At 50.3% G+C, this 16,142-nt stretch overlaps 1 protein-coding gene across 1 annotated transcript in view; it reads left to right on the top strand.

The window, feature by feature from the left end:
* The first annotated feature begins 1,573 nt into the window (after positions 1 to 1,573).
* LOC118893048 (death associated protein) overlaps positions 1,574 to 16,142 on the top strand; it is a 61,450-nt gene continuing 46,881 nt past the window's right edge. The window contains exons 1-2 of the mRNA XM_036848189.1: positions 1,574 to 1,796; positions 14,184 to 14,280. Coding sequence (XP_036704084.1) covers positions 1,742 to 1,796; positions 14,184 to 14,280 — 152 coding nt within the window. The 5' untranslated portion in view covers positions 1,574 to 1,741. The remainder of the gene's footprint in view (positions 1,797 to 14,183; positions 14,281 to 16,142) is intronic.

The raw sequence follows: 16,142 nt of genomic DNA, 5'->3' as shown, positions 1-16,142 counted from the left end.
TTCAGATTTTCTTCTAAGCTGCTCACACCTGTCTGCAAGTTTGATGTGAATGCAAGACAAAGACAACTATCTCATGACTGCTGCCTGGCCAACAGCTGTCCTGCTGGTAGTGCTACTGAAACGTCGGGGGAAAGTCCCAGATCAACGTAGAGTATGTGCATTTCTCTGTGTGCCGTGATGCAAAGAGCTGGGCAGCGCTGAGTTAGACATCTGGGTAAGGGAGGTCAAGGGCGCAGCGGAATGTGAGTCTGGAGCTTAATGGAGAGGCAGGCATAGAGAAATGGGTTTGCAGATTTGGAATCCATAAGCGTATGGATGGTAGTCCGTACGCATGATGGCCTCATGTGACCACTGAAGCCAAGTCTAGACACGGAAGAGGGCTGGTGTTGAGCCTTGAAAGACTCAAGTGTTTAGAAATCTAGAAGAGGAGACAACCAACCCAACTGGGAGTTAGAAGCCAAGCCTCCAGCCCAAGCACTGGATGTCAACGCCACGATGCAGCAACCCTGAAGCTAAGGAGGAAGGGGACGGTCAGCTAGGTCAAGTGTTGCTGACAGGTCAAGCAGGATGAGAGTGGAAGAGTGAACACTGGATCGGGCAGCATGGAGGTCACGCGTGACCATGATAAAAGGACGTTCCTGGCTGGTGGCAGCCTTTGTGGCGCTGATGACAACCAGACGGACGGGACTGGGTTGAGGAGCCGGGGGGGTGTGGGGGGTGTGGGGGGTGGGGTGGCGGTTGAGATGCTCTTCGAGCAGCTGTGCCGTCAAAGGGAGACATACAGCCAAGAGAGCCGATGGTGTTTCCTTTTCTAAAGACAATGGACATGTCTGAATGCTAATTTAACAAGGCGGGATTGTTGGTCAGTAGAGGATACCTGTTAGTTACAAAGCGCTTGAGAAGGCGAGAAGGTTGCAATCCGAGGCACAAGGCCAACGGGTCAGCTTTGGACAGAATCAAGACCCAACGCAACAGGAAGACGGCAGAGACAGGCGACACAGACGCAACCTTGCAAGACCTCTGTCCAGGTTTCCAGGCTTCACAGCTCTGCCTTTCTCTCCCGGGGGGAAGGCTCTCCCATTTGCAGCATGTTTTAACAAATCCCGGGTATTCTTGGGCCCCCGGTCGGTCCCACCTGGGGTCTCATTTCCGCACTTCACCGGTCGCTCCGAGCGTGAGCTGGGTGAGGCCATCTGGCAGACGGGCCTGTTCCCCGACGGCACACAGCACCCCTGGGCGCCCCACTGTTGAAGCTGTTTCCCCACCACCGTCACCGTCTATCTGGAGGGTTGGTGGAGCACTGTGCACGGGGGTGCCACCCTCCTGCTGGGCTCTTTCCAACCTCGGGCGACTGTCGCCGCCGGCACCAACGCCCGCCTCTTCTAACCGCCAACGCCCCGCCCCCGCTCCCCTTCTTCCTCCTCCGCCCTTGGCCGAGGCGTCCAACGTGGCGCCGCCGACTGCGCATGCTCAGTACCCGGGGCGCGCGGGCGCCGGCGGGGCGGGGCGGGACGGGCGCAGTGACGCCACCGCGCAGCCGCGGGCTGGCGGGGCCGCGCCACGTAGGCGCGCGGCGGCCGCGCCCCCTCCAGGCGGCCGAGGTCTGTCCGCCTGCGCGCGGCCCCGCCGCCCCACGCACGCGCCTCCCTCGCTGCCGACGCTCACGCTCGCGCGCACTTTTCTCCAGGCCCGCGAGCACTCGACGACCGCCGTCCAGGTCCCTCTGAAACCCGGTCGCACCATGTCTTCGCCTCCCGAGGGGAAGCTAGAGACGAAAGCTGGACACCCGCCCGCCGGTACTGACTCGTTCCCACTTTCTCTCCTCTCGCGGGCCCGGAGGGCGGGCTCGAACCCGCGGGCACGGGGCGCGGAGCGCGGAGCGGGGCGCCGGGCGGGGGAGGCAGCCGGCCAGCCTGGGACGTGTCCGCTCGTGGGGTCTAAGTTAAACTCAGCCCCGCGGTGGTGAGACCTGTTTCTTTGTGCGAAACATCGCAAGCCTGTGCGAGTTGCACGCAAATTAGAGTGACCTGAACAAGACCAGATGCACAACTTGCTCCCAGAAGTTTGGGCGGTGAATACTTACTTAGAATGTACAGATGTTTTAGAAAAACGAGTAGCCGAAACAACGACAAATCAGTGTTTTTAACCTCATGATGATAAATCGTTGGCTGACAGCATTACAAAAGAACCGAAGGAGCGGAAATCATTTTTATCATTAATCACTCAATATGACTTTTTTTCCCTCCAGTTTCTGTCGCATTCTGCTTTTCCTCAGAAGCGGTTTTGTGTTTTGCTTTTTGCTTTTGCACAGCCTAAACTTCCGAGCCAAGGAAGTTAAATGCAGGAAAGAGTCATCTTTCTTAGAAAATGTGTCTCTAACCAACCTTCACGTTCAAACCGTCTCCTCCCCTTTCTGAGCCCAGTTCCTGTTTGCTCTTTCGAATCTGCCCAAACTGGTGGATTGCTTCTTCTCCTCTCCTTTGGAATGACGATCGATCCATATGGAAGGACACTGGGAGGGAATCAAAGGTGACTGGGTCCCAGGATACGAGTCACTTCAGTGTGTGGGGTTTTTAGGGTCTTAGCTGCACACGTTAGTTAAAGCATCAACTCAGTTTGCTAATAACAGAAGCCTTAGCCAAACATGGCTGCTTTTTATGGAACATTTGTGCCATCTTCTTGTTAGAGGAAAGATTGCCCTAATTTCTGTCTGCCGCCCCCCACTATAGGGCACTAATTCTCTGTCTCAACACGGTGAATAGAGAAGTTCTTTACATATGTTGCATTCCAGAGTAGGGAATGCTTTTCACTAGTGAAGCAAGCTCTGAACAAGAAGACTGGCAGTAGGAAAGAAAAATGGCTAACCGATGCGTGGGGATGTAAGAGCATGAGATTTTAGAAAATAGTTCCACTGTAATGGAAGATAGACTTCGGGGGTCTCTGTGTTGAATTAGTTTAAAATTAAAAAAGAACTTCAAAGGCATTTCCTTTAATGATAACTCTGACTTTTAATTCCTGCCCCGGAGGGTTCATGTCCATCATTCCTGCCTCATGACCTGGGCAGCACGGCAGGAGGGAACACCTGCATTTACACTCGTGGCCATGGACCACGCAGCAGCAGTCTGCACAGGGCTCCCCTGTCCCCGGGCAATGAGTGGCATTAGATGTATGTGTTGGAATGATACCAAAGCAAAGTAGCAGTAATGGAATTGCATATAGAGACAGCCATATGGAGAGTTTTAAGATCAGAGGTATAAACTGTCTATATTAACTCCCTGGGAGAAACTTCATGAAGGACTCTGATTTTCTTTGAATTGTAAACAGCTAGGCTGTGTGAGTTACAAGTTAAACATCTTATTTATGCCCAAGGAGAGGGGAGCCAGTGTATTTGTGCTGCTGTAGCAGTGAACTTGGGTTTTAAGTTTTGAGGCCTGTCACTTCTCTAGGGTTCAGTTTTCCTAATCCATGAAATGGGAGGTTCGGGCCAGATGGCCCCTGAGAAAGTAGCAGGGCGGGGCTGCCTTTGTGCTGTTCCTGTCGCCATCCATCAGGATTGGTGCCCAGGGGCAGTTAGTCCCACAGGTAAACTCCTCAAGTGACTTCAGGGCAGGTCCCTTAAGCCTTTGAGACCCCCGTCCAGCAGGAGCTGCTAAGGAGGCTGTCACTGTCATCCTGCATTTCCCAAGGCCAGTCACACTTGGCCAGGGGTGCAGGTTAGAAAGAGACCTTTCGTCCCTTGCGGTATGTTGCCTCCCAGGTAGTACCGCTCAGGTGCTTTTTCTCCCTGTGGTACAGAGGCCCCTGTGTGGAAGCCTGTTTTGGCAGAAAGTTCTGGGTGGCCTTGTTTACTCCGGTATGATCAGAGGTTAGACAGTTCTGCAGATTAGATGTTAAAAAAAAAGGCAACCACTATAATAAAGGATAATCATCAAGTACCGCCCAGAGCCCAGTTCATAAATCAAAATAACAGCCTTAAAAACACTGGGAACACTTTCATTAAGGGCTTAAGTTGGATAACAAGAGCTTGTGCTTAAATCTGCAATTGAAAGGACTAAAACTCTCCTCCATGACTCTCTTCTTTTTCTTCTGTGTTTTCTCGTCACTGCTGTGTGAACCGGGGATGCACCTGTGCACCCCCACAGCCTCCACCTGCCGGCCTGTTCTTCTTGCTTCCAGGGCTCGGTCCCATTGATGCGCGGTGCCTGGTTCAGAGCACTCAATAAATAGCTCCCGAGTTTCTGCAGAGACTCTCACTGCCTCTCCCTTGCTCCGTAGCGTGTGCGGCCCACAGCTCCCCTCCACTGCTGAGTGTCTCCAGCGGGCACTGGGGGTGCAGGTTGGACGGTCAGCCAGCTTCGGCAGCAGCATCACAGCGGAACCTGTAACTAACATTTGCTGAGCGTTACAGTGCGTGGGGCATAGGGGAAGAAGAAGGATTTTCCCTTTACCCTTCTAGGTTCTTAGCTGAGCTCCCCCTTACGATAAAGGACAGATTAACAAGGGAAAAACTGAAGTTTAATAACATGTATATCTCCTGTATACATGGGAGATAACTCAAGAAAAATGAGTAACTCCCAACCCCCACCTTAAATAGTAAAGATGAAAAATGCCAGGGAGAAGGGGAGGCCCCCGTTATGGGAGGGAACCAGGAAATGCACCAGGAGAAGGAAGACGGTTATGCAGATGTAAGATTCTCCTACAATTTTGTCATCCTTTTCTTCCTGGTACAGAGAGAGAGACACTTACAAGGGGAGATTTCCCTTATAAATGTAAATGTTTCTAACAAGGGTGACTCCTTGGTATACGGCTTTTCCTTGTGTGCTGTTTCTTAATCAGCTCAAAATCATACTTCTGCCAAAGAGCCATGTTTTGGGGTGGCATGCTCTGCTCCCCTTCACCAGCCCAGTTCTAATCGCTCGGTCCTCATGAGCTCATTTAACTCGCAGTCACCTTACCGTTGGGATACGGAGGACAACACCCTCTGGAGGATTGCCGGCACCCCCAAGCCTTGAACCGGCAGCCCTACTCGACAGGGGGCTCCATCGCTTGCCGGGGGCCTCCTCCCAAGGTGTGAGATTAATGAGGCTTCTGAAGAGCCTGGGACAAAGGTGCGGGGCGAATAACTAAAAAGTCCACCCCCTGAGTGGCGGTTGGCACTGCGTGGTGTCCTGCAGTGCGCTGGGGGCCGGGTCCTCTGGAAAAGTAACCAGGTCTTCACGATTTGAGACCTTGCCTCTGCCCTCGGCCACAGATATCTGTGGAGACATGGGGTGAGACTGCTTGTTTTATGGGAGTTCTTGCAAATGCAGATTAGCAAAGTGAGTGTGGTTCTGTTTCGCCCAGCGGCAGCGCTCTGATCGCCGGCAGAAGCGGGACGTGATGCCAAGCCCCACTGTTACTCCTGCCGGTTTCCATGAGTTTGTGGTGGCGACGGGGATGACGTCTCTTTGTTAAATACGTTTTGCCGGCCCTGGTCCCCCCCATTTCCAAGCGGAGCCAAAACCGTATGTCAGGAAAGTTCTCATAAATCTAATACAGGATAGCTTGGAGCATTACTAATTTTTACATATGGTTTTCTTTCAAGAGTAGACTTTATGTCCCTTCTAGAACTGAGTCAAATGGATTTATTAAAATGGGGAAGAGACCACTTTGCTTTTCTTTAGTAACTTCAAAATAATTCAGTTCTCTGTTCTCTTAATCAGTCAGAGTGCATTTAAAGGGCTGTGGGTGATACTTCTCCCTGAATTATCTCCGTCGGGGGTTTTCGTATTATCGCGGCCACTCTGTTGCTAGAAAGGCAAGACTGATTTGGTTTTTAGTGTATTAACCGTGCAATCGCAGGTGTGCTAAGCACGCCCCCAGCACCCTCAACCCGGTCACTGATCACTGCTTGAAGATACAGGAGAGAGGTCTGCCTTTGCTCCTGACATGCCAAGAAAAAAGAGAGACCCTGTTAGTCACTGCATTTTTTTTTTGATAATAATATTTTAATTTTAATCTGAACCTTTTTTTTTTTTTTAATTTATTTTGTTGAAAGTCACTGCATTTTTTAAAAAAGCTCCCTGTCAGGGTGGACCGAGCACCTCTAAGACATGTTTTCGATTTCGCCTCTGTGCTCTAGGACTTTGGGGGATAGGCGCGTCCTCCTATTTTCTGAGTGTCCTGTTTATTTCAGACGATGCCTGTGCACTCTTGCTTGGTTTTGTGAGTGGTTTCCCCTTCCCAGCTTCAGAAATTCTTTTCTTTGGATAGGGTCTATTCACTTTTGTATAAAGTACTGTATTAGTTACAGTTTTATATTGTACTCACTAATTGCAACAGACAACCCCAAATCTCGGTGCTGAGCCAGTCAAGGTTTATTTCTCTCCCGGTGGCCCTCCTACCAGGAGAAATGCAGAGGCCCAGGCCCCTCCTGCCCAGCGACTCCGCCTCTGCGGAGGGGCCCGAGTGCAGGCCGTGGTGTCGGGGCCTTGTGGTGCTTCGGCCTGGGAGCGGCATGTGTCACTGCGTTAGTTTCCTGCGGCCACTGTAGCAAACATTTAATGGCTTAAAACAACACAACTTTATTATCTTCCAGTTCTGGAGGTGAGAAGTGCAAAATGGGCCTCACTGGGCAGAAATCATGGTGTTTGCAGCTTCCTTCTGGAAGCTCTAGGGGAGAATCCATTTTCTTGCCTCTTCCAGCTTCCAGAGGCCATCCACAACCTCAGTTCCATCTGCGACATTCCTTCCCCTTTGCCATGCAGCCCAACACATAAACGGGTTCCAGGGACTAGGGCGTGGCCATCTGGGGAGGGCACATTACTCTGCCTCTTTTTGCTGTATTAGGGCCACGACCCGGGTAAAGGGCCCCAACCCAGCTGCAGGGGAGGCTGGGGTGAGGGTTGGTGAACGCTGCCTCACTGCCTGTCCCCAGGTACCTCCAGGCAGGGATGCTACTTCGTGGACTTTCTGAAATCCGCCGCCCTGAACGCAAGGTTTCCCCTGCGGCTGCCCACACCCTCCTCGGGTTTGGCCCAGTCGCGCCCGGCTGGCCCTTGTCTTGGCCTGCTCTCCGCGGGGTCTGTCCTCCTCCGGGGCGGCCTGTCAGGGGATGGAGCGGGCCCTGCGTGGAAGACGGGCCGGCCTGTCCAGTCCCGGTCCACAGCCCCGTGGCCCTGCCCCATGCTCCACGCCTCTGAGCCCCACGTCCCCTCCCCTGCGGGGTGAGCGGGCTTGCCGCCGTGTCACTGAAGGGCCTTCCCACCTTAACACCTTCCGACTCTGAGCGCAGAATAGCAGTTTCCCTTGTTAGGTCCTCAGTTTTCTTAGAGAGGAAACCGTCAGGGCTGCAAGTTCAGCAATTTATCTGGGACTCGCTTTTTAGCGCAAGCATCACTTTCCCCCGCTGCCTCAGGCCGGAAAGCTCCCTCCCGTGGGGGGAGCTGCACTTGGCCTCGGGGGTGAGGGGTGCCGGGGCTCCCGGGGTCCTCGTGACTCACTGCCTTTCACCCTTCAGCCTCCACTCTCCCTTCACGGGGCTCGCCACCTTCATGGGGCTCGCCACTCTCCCTTCACGGGGCTCGCCACTCTCCCTTCACGGGGCTCGCCACCTTCATGGGGCTCGCCACTCTCCCTTCATGGGGCTCCCCACCTCGGGGCCACCAGCCTCCCCAGACGGGCGTGGCTCTTCTGCCGGCCAAGGAGCCTCCTCTCCTGGTGGACCCCTTCCTCTTAACCGAGAGGGACCACATTCCTTTGCCCTGATCCCACCACTGTCCCCCATCCCCGGGGCTGTCCGGTCCCGTGTCCACTTTGCTCTCCGGCCGCAGTGCTGCTCTACCTGAGATGATTACGTTCTCGGCTAACCTGCAGCTCTGGGTGTTTCTGGTTTGCTTTCTTTTGTTCTCACTGGAGCAGTTCTCGGAGCCTTTCATCTCTTTTTTGTGCGTGGATTCGGTTTCCTTTGCATCACATTTCAGTAGCTCTTCTTGGGCAAGAACAAAGAAAGCATCCGCTCACGAGTCCTGCTCAGCACAGCAGCCAGGGCTCGGGCTGCTCCCCGGTGCGGGGTGCTTTTACTGTCCATCTAGGGACACCCTTCTCATCCCCCTGCCCGGCGTGCAGCTGGGGGGTCTTCCTAGCCTGCTGTCGAGTGTGGGCCCAGAGCCAGCTGTCGGGGACCATGTCACAGTCAGGCACCCAGATGCCTGAGAGGATGCCCGGCCCCGGGGGGATATGTCATCAGCTGCTTCCTCAGTATCTGCCCACCTGACAGTCTGACCTGGAGGACGCTTCCTCTGCCCCCTTTGCTCCTTGGGTAGGAAGCTGCTCTGCAGAGAGCTTTCAGCATCAAACACACTTTCTTTCCTGGCCCAGACCCTCCCCATAGGCCATCACTCTTGTCTCTCCGAGGAGGAGTGTCGCTCTGTTTCCTGGAATGTTCAAGCAGGGCAAGGCCTGTGGGTTGTGATTAAAGGCGCAGGCTGCCGGGGTCAGAAGCTTGCTACCTGTGCGACCGGGGCCACTGGCTTCCCCTCCTCGTGGGGGGGGGGGGTCTACACCATAGGGTGATTGGAAAGTCGGGGGGTAGCGGGGCGCCCGGCCAGTGGTTAGAACAGGGCCTGGCATGTGGCGGCATGAAGAGTGGAAGGATTCTCCAGGATCTGCAGTTCTGCAGAACTTACTTAGATGTGGTGAGATCCTGACGACAGTCCTGGAGGTGGTCAGCTGACCAGGGCAGTGGAGCGCCCCATGGTGGGTGAGCACTTTGCAGGGTGTGTCACTCACTCCCCAACAACCCGGTACATCGGTCCTGCCATCCCCACTTTACACGTGAGGAAACTGTGGGGAGGAGGTGGTAAACGACCAAGGACTCGCACACTGGAGGGTTCTCTAAGTGCTAGATGCTAGTTGTGAAAACCCGTCTCCTAAGAGTAGCTAAGAGTTGAGCATTCATGGGAACCAGGCCCTGGCGGAGGTGTTTCACATGGGCTCACTCCTTCAGTCCTCAGAGAACCCCTGGGGGGAGAGCACTGCCACCCTTTCTTCACAGACGGGACCCTGAGACAGTGCCAGCAACTTGCCAACACACACACACACACACACACACACACAGAGGCAGAGCTGGGATTTGAACCCAGGAATCTAGCTCCAGTATCCATGCCCTTAACTTCAGCTTGGCGCTCCTGTTAAGAGGAAGCTTGTTATTCTTTTTCTCCCCCCACCCCTTAAATTTATTTATTTATTTATTTATTTTTGGCTGTGTTGGGTCTTCGTTGCTGCACACCGGCTTTCTCTAGTTGCAGCGAGCGGGGGCTACTCTTCGTTGAGGAGCATGGGCTCTAGGCACCCGGGCTTCAGTAGTTGCAGCGTGTGGGCTCAGTAGTTGTGGCTCGCGGGCTCTAGAGTGCAGGCTCAGTAGTGTGGTGCATGGACTTAGTTGCTCCGCGGCCTGTGGGATCTTCCTGGACTGGGGAGTGAACCCACGTCCCCTGCATTGGCAGGCCGATTCTTAACCACTGCGCAGCTTGTTATTCTTGAAATTTGAAGCTAACATTTGAATAACAAGCACCACAACAAAAATCTGAGTTGTTTTTTTTTTTCACTAATGTCTCAGAAAAATACTTACATTCACAAAGAATTCTGCAAAGATTTCTGCAGAAATAACTCTGCCTTTGCATTTTTTTCCAATGAAGAGTCCTGGAGACAGTAATAAAACATTGGATAAATACGTGCTGTCATATTTTTTGGCAGTCGTGCAAGTTAGAATGAATCTGTCTCAGCCTTGAGTTATTATTATTATTGCCACTTTTTATTGCTGCATTAATCACCACACATACTGTGAGAGATTGATGAAGTTAATTGTTTTTATAAACTAGATTAAATGAAGTGCTAATGTGGGGTGACTGGGTTTGGACGTGTGTACTTACGTCAACAGAGAAGTGGACAGGCTCCCTGTGAGCTTCCCGAGATGTGATTGTTTCGAACGTCACCTTGACATTCATCCTCCATTCCTTTTGTAGTCAGTTGTACACTCTTTTTACTGTTAGCCAGTTTATAGAACACACCTGGGATTTATAGTTTTAAGGTTTTTGTGTCTGCCAGGTTGAAATGATTCAGAGATTATTTTTAAATGGGCATCTGTATTAGTTTGCTAAGGCTGCTATAACAAAATACCACAGACTGGGTGGTTTCAACAACAGAGATTTATTTTCTCACAGTTCTGGAGGCCAGAAGTCCAAGATCAAGGTGCCGGCAGGTGTTTTCTCCTGAGGCCTCTCTCCTTGCTTGCAGGTGGCCGCCGTCTCACTGCGTCCTCACGTGGCCTTTCCTCTGAACACGTGCATCCCTGGTGTCTCTTTCTCTTCTGTTAAGAGCATCAGTCCTATCAGATTAGGACTCCACCATAACAGCCTAATTTTAACTTAATTGCCTCTTTAGAGGCCCTGTCTCCAAATCCAGTCAGGTCTGAAGTTCTGAAAATTAGGGCTTCAACCTATGAATTTAGGGAGATCACAGTTCAGCTCATAACAGCACCTTCAATCAGTTTCTCATGGGCCTGGGATAGGGGTGGGATAAATGGGGGAGGAAAATGAATTTTAAAAAAATTTAGTGGGACAGTTCTTCTAGCCTCCTCTTCTGGCCAAAAACATTCATAATCTTATATTTCAAGAGAGTGAGTAGATAATTATCTTAAATATATTACAGAATTTTATTTTCAGTCTCCATTTCTTAAGGTTTGGCAGGCTACATAACCTGGGAAATCTTGATAAGCCACCTGCAAATGGTATTTTTGTTTTCTTATTTTTTCTTTTTTTAATATGAACCCAAAGTGAGGGAAATCTGTAGGAATCACACCCAAAAAAGTAGCTAAATTCAGAACAGTTAGCCTGAGCCTTGGGCCCACATGAGGCAGGAAATGACCTGGTGTCTCTTCCTCTTTTTATAAGAGCACCAGTCATACTGGATTAGGGCCCCACCCCTATGGCCTCATTTAACCCAAGACCCCAGCTGAAAGCTGGTGCTCAGAGACCAAACTCATGGAGAAAGGGTGCAGGAAAAAACTCTCCAGCAACACAGTGGGGTGGTGGGGAAGCTGGTGTGTTTCAGCCTGGCCTCTGGATGGCAAACAAAGGCTCCTGGAGAATTTGAAACTGTAGGCCTGCCTTTACATGGGCGATGAGTTCAAATTTACACTGTTTGGCCATTCCTGTTCTCAGTTAATGTAAAAAGGATTGCCAGGTTTGACAGAAGCATGTACAGCATGTCTCCAAAGGGATGCTGCCTGCACCCCACACCCCAGAGGATCCCCACAGCTAAAGGCTTACTGAAGACAAGCCCATGGCCCACACTCACCTCAAACAAGAGCCAGAATCAGAGAAAAACGAACAGTGAATGAGACTCCCGAGGACCTCAGATAATAAAATAATTAGATATACAACCATGAGACAAGTATGCCTAAGACGATTAAATACATAAAAGAATTAAAAACACAAGATATGAGTAACGCACTATCAAATAAAGACCAGACAGATTTGAGGGGGGAAGAGCTCTAGAAATGAAAAATAAAAACTATCGGAATAAAAATCGGTCAGGATAAAAGTAGATTGTTGAGAGAATTACTGGACAGGGTTATATTTCCTTCTTAACAAAGTAAATGTCCCCTCCCCACTGAAAAGAAGTGATGGTGGCAGCAGGGAGACTCCTGTTCCAAAACCAGACCAGCAGACGCATCATTAAACACGGGCCTTTATTTCACATGCCCTCTGCTTTGCTTTCCTCTGACGGACTGCAGCTGGGTACCGCTGGCCATGCAACAGGCATTGTCAGCTTCCTGAATCCTCCCGGGGAAATTGAAAACTAATAAACCCGAAGTGTATAAGCCTCAGGGTGTTTCACATTCTCCTTCCTGTTCGCAGCATCATAAAGAAACCAGTCCTGGGCTTTCATAATTCAGCAGGGTCCAACGTAATTTGAAACACCGGAGGATGTGGCCTGGCAAGCTGGTTGTACTGTGTGGTCAGAGCAGGGCTGTGGCAGGACGCGGAGTGGCTATCCTGAGGAAGGAGGGTGAACACCCTGGGCCCCACACCCGAACCTGGGGCCAGTGAGCTCAGTTAATACACTCTACTTTCTGTCAAGTGCCAGGAAGCTGCTGAGCACCTCTGTCTTCGTCCTTTTGGGCTGCTATAACTGAATACCACAGACTGGGTGGCTTGTAAACAACAGACATTCTCCCTGTTCTGAAGGCTAGAAGTCCAAGGTCAGGGCACCAGCAGATTCGGTGTCTGGTGATGTCCTGCTTTCTAGTTCACAGACGGCTGTATGCTCTGTCCTCACCTGGCAGAAAGGGTGAGGGAGCTCTCTGGGGTCTCTTTGTAAGGGCACTAATCCCATTCATGAGGGCTCCACCCTCATGACCTAAGCACCTTCCAAAGTCCCCACCTCCAAACAGCATCACTTTGGGGGTTAGGATTCAACAGCCTCTCTTCTCATCTAAACTTCTCCATCTTAGGACGTGGCTCTTGTCCCCTTTCTGGAGATGAAGCATTGAGGCTTTGAGAGGCTGACTAATCTAAGACCATATAGCTGAGGACATGGAGGGACTTGCTGACCCTAAAACATGCACAGTTGACTGCCATGTGGGGCTGGCTTTTTGGATGTAAGGCCAGCATTTCCAAACTTTATCCCATGGAACACTAGAGTCCTGAAGAATGATAACCAGCATTCCCTGGGGGAGGAGTTCTGTGGTGAAATACACTTGGGAAAGACGGCACATTATATGCCCCATATAAAGCTTACAATGCACACTAAAGGCAGAAAATCTGTCTTGAGGAAACACATTTAATTTTTCAACCTCGCATTTCCCACACTTAATAGATCCTAGAATCCCCACTTCTGTTGTCATTTTTTTCTCTTGCAAAACATTATTAACATACTAGCCATTAAGGGAATACAAATCAAACTACAATAAGACACCACTTCACACCCACTAGAATAACTATAAAAAGATAGACAATAACAAGAGTTGGCGAGCATGTGGAGAAATTGGAACCCCTACTGGTTGGAATGTAAACAGTTCCATGGCTTTGGAAAGCATTTGGGGATCCTTCAAAAGGGTAAATATGGGGTTACCCTGTGACGCAGCTATTCCACTCCTACATATGTACCAAGGAAATGAAGGTATACGTCCATGTGTCCACACAAAAACTTGTACATACACAGTTGTTTATATCTGCATTATTCACAGTAGCCCAAAAGTGGAAACAATGCAAATGACCACCACAGATGAATGGATGACAAAATGGGGTCCACCATGCGTGCCGTGGAGTATGATTTAGCCATGAAAACGAGTGAAGTACTGACACAGGCTGTGACATGCATGGACCTTGGAAACATTATGCTAAGTGAAAAAGCCTGTCACCAAAGACTATGTATTTTATGATTCTGTTTATGTCAAATGTCCAGAAGAGGCAAATGCAGGTGACTGGTTGCTAGGAGCTGGGGGAGAAGAGGGATTGGAGAGTGACCGGTGATGGGTTTCTGTTTAGGGTGATGAACATGTTTGAAAAGGATCGTGTGCAACTCTGAATACACTCAAAACCAGAGAACTGAACACTTTAAATGGGTGGATTATATTGTATGTGAATTATATGTCACTAAGGCTGTTTTTAAAAACCAAATAAACTTCTGCCAACTCTAGGGTTTCACAGCACAGTTTGGGAAAGGTTGCCACCGGAGTGGACCCTGGCTGTGTGCACAGCAGCTGTCCTGTGTCACCTGTGGCTGTATCGCCCCTTCGAAAGCACCATCTGCATTTGAGAAAATATTACAGGCAGGGATTAAGTGGGGTTTTTTTTGCATCGAGAAGCTGAGTATAACCGAAAGCAAGCAGCCACTGTGTCCACACGGTTTATACTCTGGTTGCACTACTGCTCTTACCAAATACTTGAAAGGAGACCAGACAAACAGAGGAGACTTGGAAACTTTCTAAGTGGATCTGAAGTAAGAGACAGCGTTGAGTGTCACATCATATTGAATCTCCCTCTGACAGCCTTAACCTCTGCGGTTAATCACCGTCGCCGCCGGCTGATCTGGACTAACCTGGGGCCATGGGACAAACACACACTCTCAAGCTAGTTCCCCTGCCGTCCGGTGGTTCCGTGTCCACACTGATCATACCCTCTTTGTCTTCACTGCAGTGAAAGCCGGTGGGATGCGAATTGTGCAGAAACACCCGCATTCTGGAGACACCAGAGAAGAAAAGGACAAAGACGACCAGGAGTGGGAAAGCCCCAGGTAGGAGAGTTCTGGCGAACCTTGAGATGTCTCACAAATCACCGTTATTCAGTTAAACGTTAACGTTTGTTCTCTGCTCCGTGCTTCTGATAACCCCTGGGCTTCGTGGGCCCTGTGCTGTGTGCTTTTCCTCTCCTGAGCAGTGACGTGGGGCTTGTGTTCCCAGACGGGAGAAACAGGGCATCAAGAGTACGCCCTCTGCCTGCATAAATCCGAGCGGGTGCATCTGTCTGTGGGCAGAAGCCCTGAACCCCCACTACCATACTGAAATCGCCCACAGACCTTTGAAAATGCCATACTAGTTGAATCTCTGGGCTGGGCCTGGCATTCTGTGCAGTGAGAGCAGAGAACTACTGATTTAAATAATGTTTACAAACGTTAGGGCTTTGCCAGTTTCAGCCAAGCAGAATCACTGAGGCCACACCCTTATGAGTGACCGAGTGCCCTTAAACGACATCTCTGCCCCCGGCTCCCCGGGTCCCCGCCAGCTCGTCTTCCTACAACACCACCATCTCTGTTTACACCTGTCTTCCTTGGTGATTCTGATGTCAAGTTTGGTCCAACCACCTTGATACAAGTCCATTTCCTTCCACCTTGTAACATAGAAACATGCGCCACCAATGCGCACCTGTCTGTGAGCTTGTCCATGTAAAGGAAAGTGGACACTAAGCTTTCTGCCTTATAACTCGCCCCCGGACAAGTCTCAGTCAGAGGAAAAGGAAGTGTGGAGGGCAGCCAGCCTGTGTTTCTGTACTTCATTCCGACAGTCCTGAATAGCAGGTGGAACGCTCCCTGGGTTACACGTGGGAGACTGAAGACCACAGAGGCCACACGCTTGCCATGCCGAGCAGGAGCTAAACCCAGGTCTGGGGTCCAGAGCAGGGCAGGCTTCCATAAGAGTAGCTGCCGACAGCACGCACCCCCTAAGAAGGACGTGCATGTGCTTGGTGACCCCACGTGTCTGCTTACACGTGTGCTGCGCCGTTGGGTATTTTCTGTAAAACCTCATGTGATATGACTCACAGGGCAGTCACTGGAGGGGAGGACAAAATTTGAGGTGAAGTTTCTGAGTGATTATTGCCCATTTTAAATCATGAGATGAGCAACGGGAAGGTTCTGCCTAAGTTCTGGTTTTATAAAAGAAGAAGGTGGTTTAAAGAAAATTCTAGAATTTTCTTTCCACTGGCTATCTTCACAAGGCTGTGTTCGGCACGTAACAACATCAGGAATTCTCCTACAGGTCCACGGTCCTGTATCTGAAAACCTTGGGGCCTAATTTATTTCAGAATTGAGAAATTCTGTTGTTTTAAGAGAGGAAGCAGGTTTTAGGAGTATAAGACCGTACACATTTCATACAGCACCCGTAGTGGGATCTCGGGCAGCCTAATCTGTGTATGATGTTCACACCAGCAGAGATGCATTTTAAAAATTTACAGACTTGGATCAGTCCAGGTTAAGTTTCGCCTGCATAAGAGTTGTAACGAAACTTTAGTTCAGTGTGTGAGAACATTCTTGGATTTGGAACCGAAGATAAGAGCATGTGGCCTGTAGTCATTTCCTCCTCTAGGAAACCCAGGATGTCACTTCCCTTCATACCCACTGGTTCCCTAAGAAGGAAGAGAGACTGAGACAGAGAGCCATGCCTGGGAAAAAATCCTGGAAAGTTAATGAAACGTGCTTTTCTGCATGAGTTTAAGTGGAATAAGGGACACATAGCTATTTCTCTGCATAACACAATGTCAATACAGTGACAGATGATAATTTATTAGCGTGTTTAGAAATAAGGACAGAACAGCCCATTAGTTTTCTTTCTATTGATTTTTTTTCTCATGAGGTGAAATACAGCATTTATGGAAGGTGTA

The sequence above is a fragment of the Balaenoptera musculus genome, chromosome 3 (genome assembly GCF_009873245.2).
Source record: "Balaenoptera musculus isolate JJ_BM4_2016_0621 chromosome 3, mBalMus1.pri.v3, whole genome shotgun sequence".
Classification (NCBI taxonomy): domain Eukaryota; kingdom Metazoa; phylum Chordata; class Mammalia; order Artiodactyla; family Balaenopteridae; genus Balaenoptera; species Balaenoptera musculus.
Note: the sequence above shows the minus strand (reverse complement) of the source record. Positions and strands in the feature narration are given on the sequence as shown.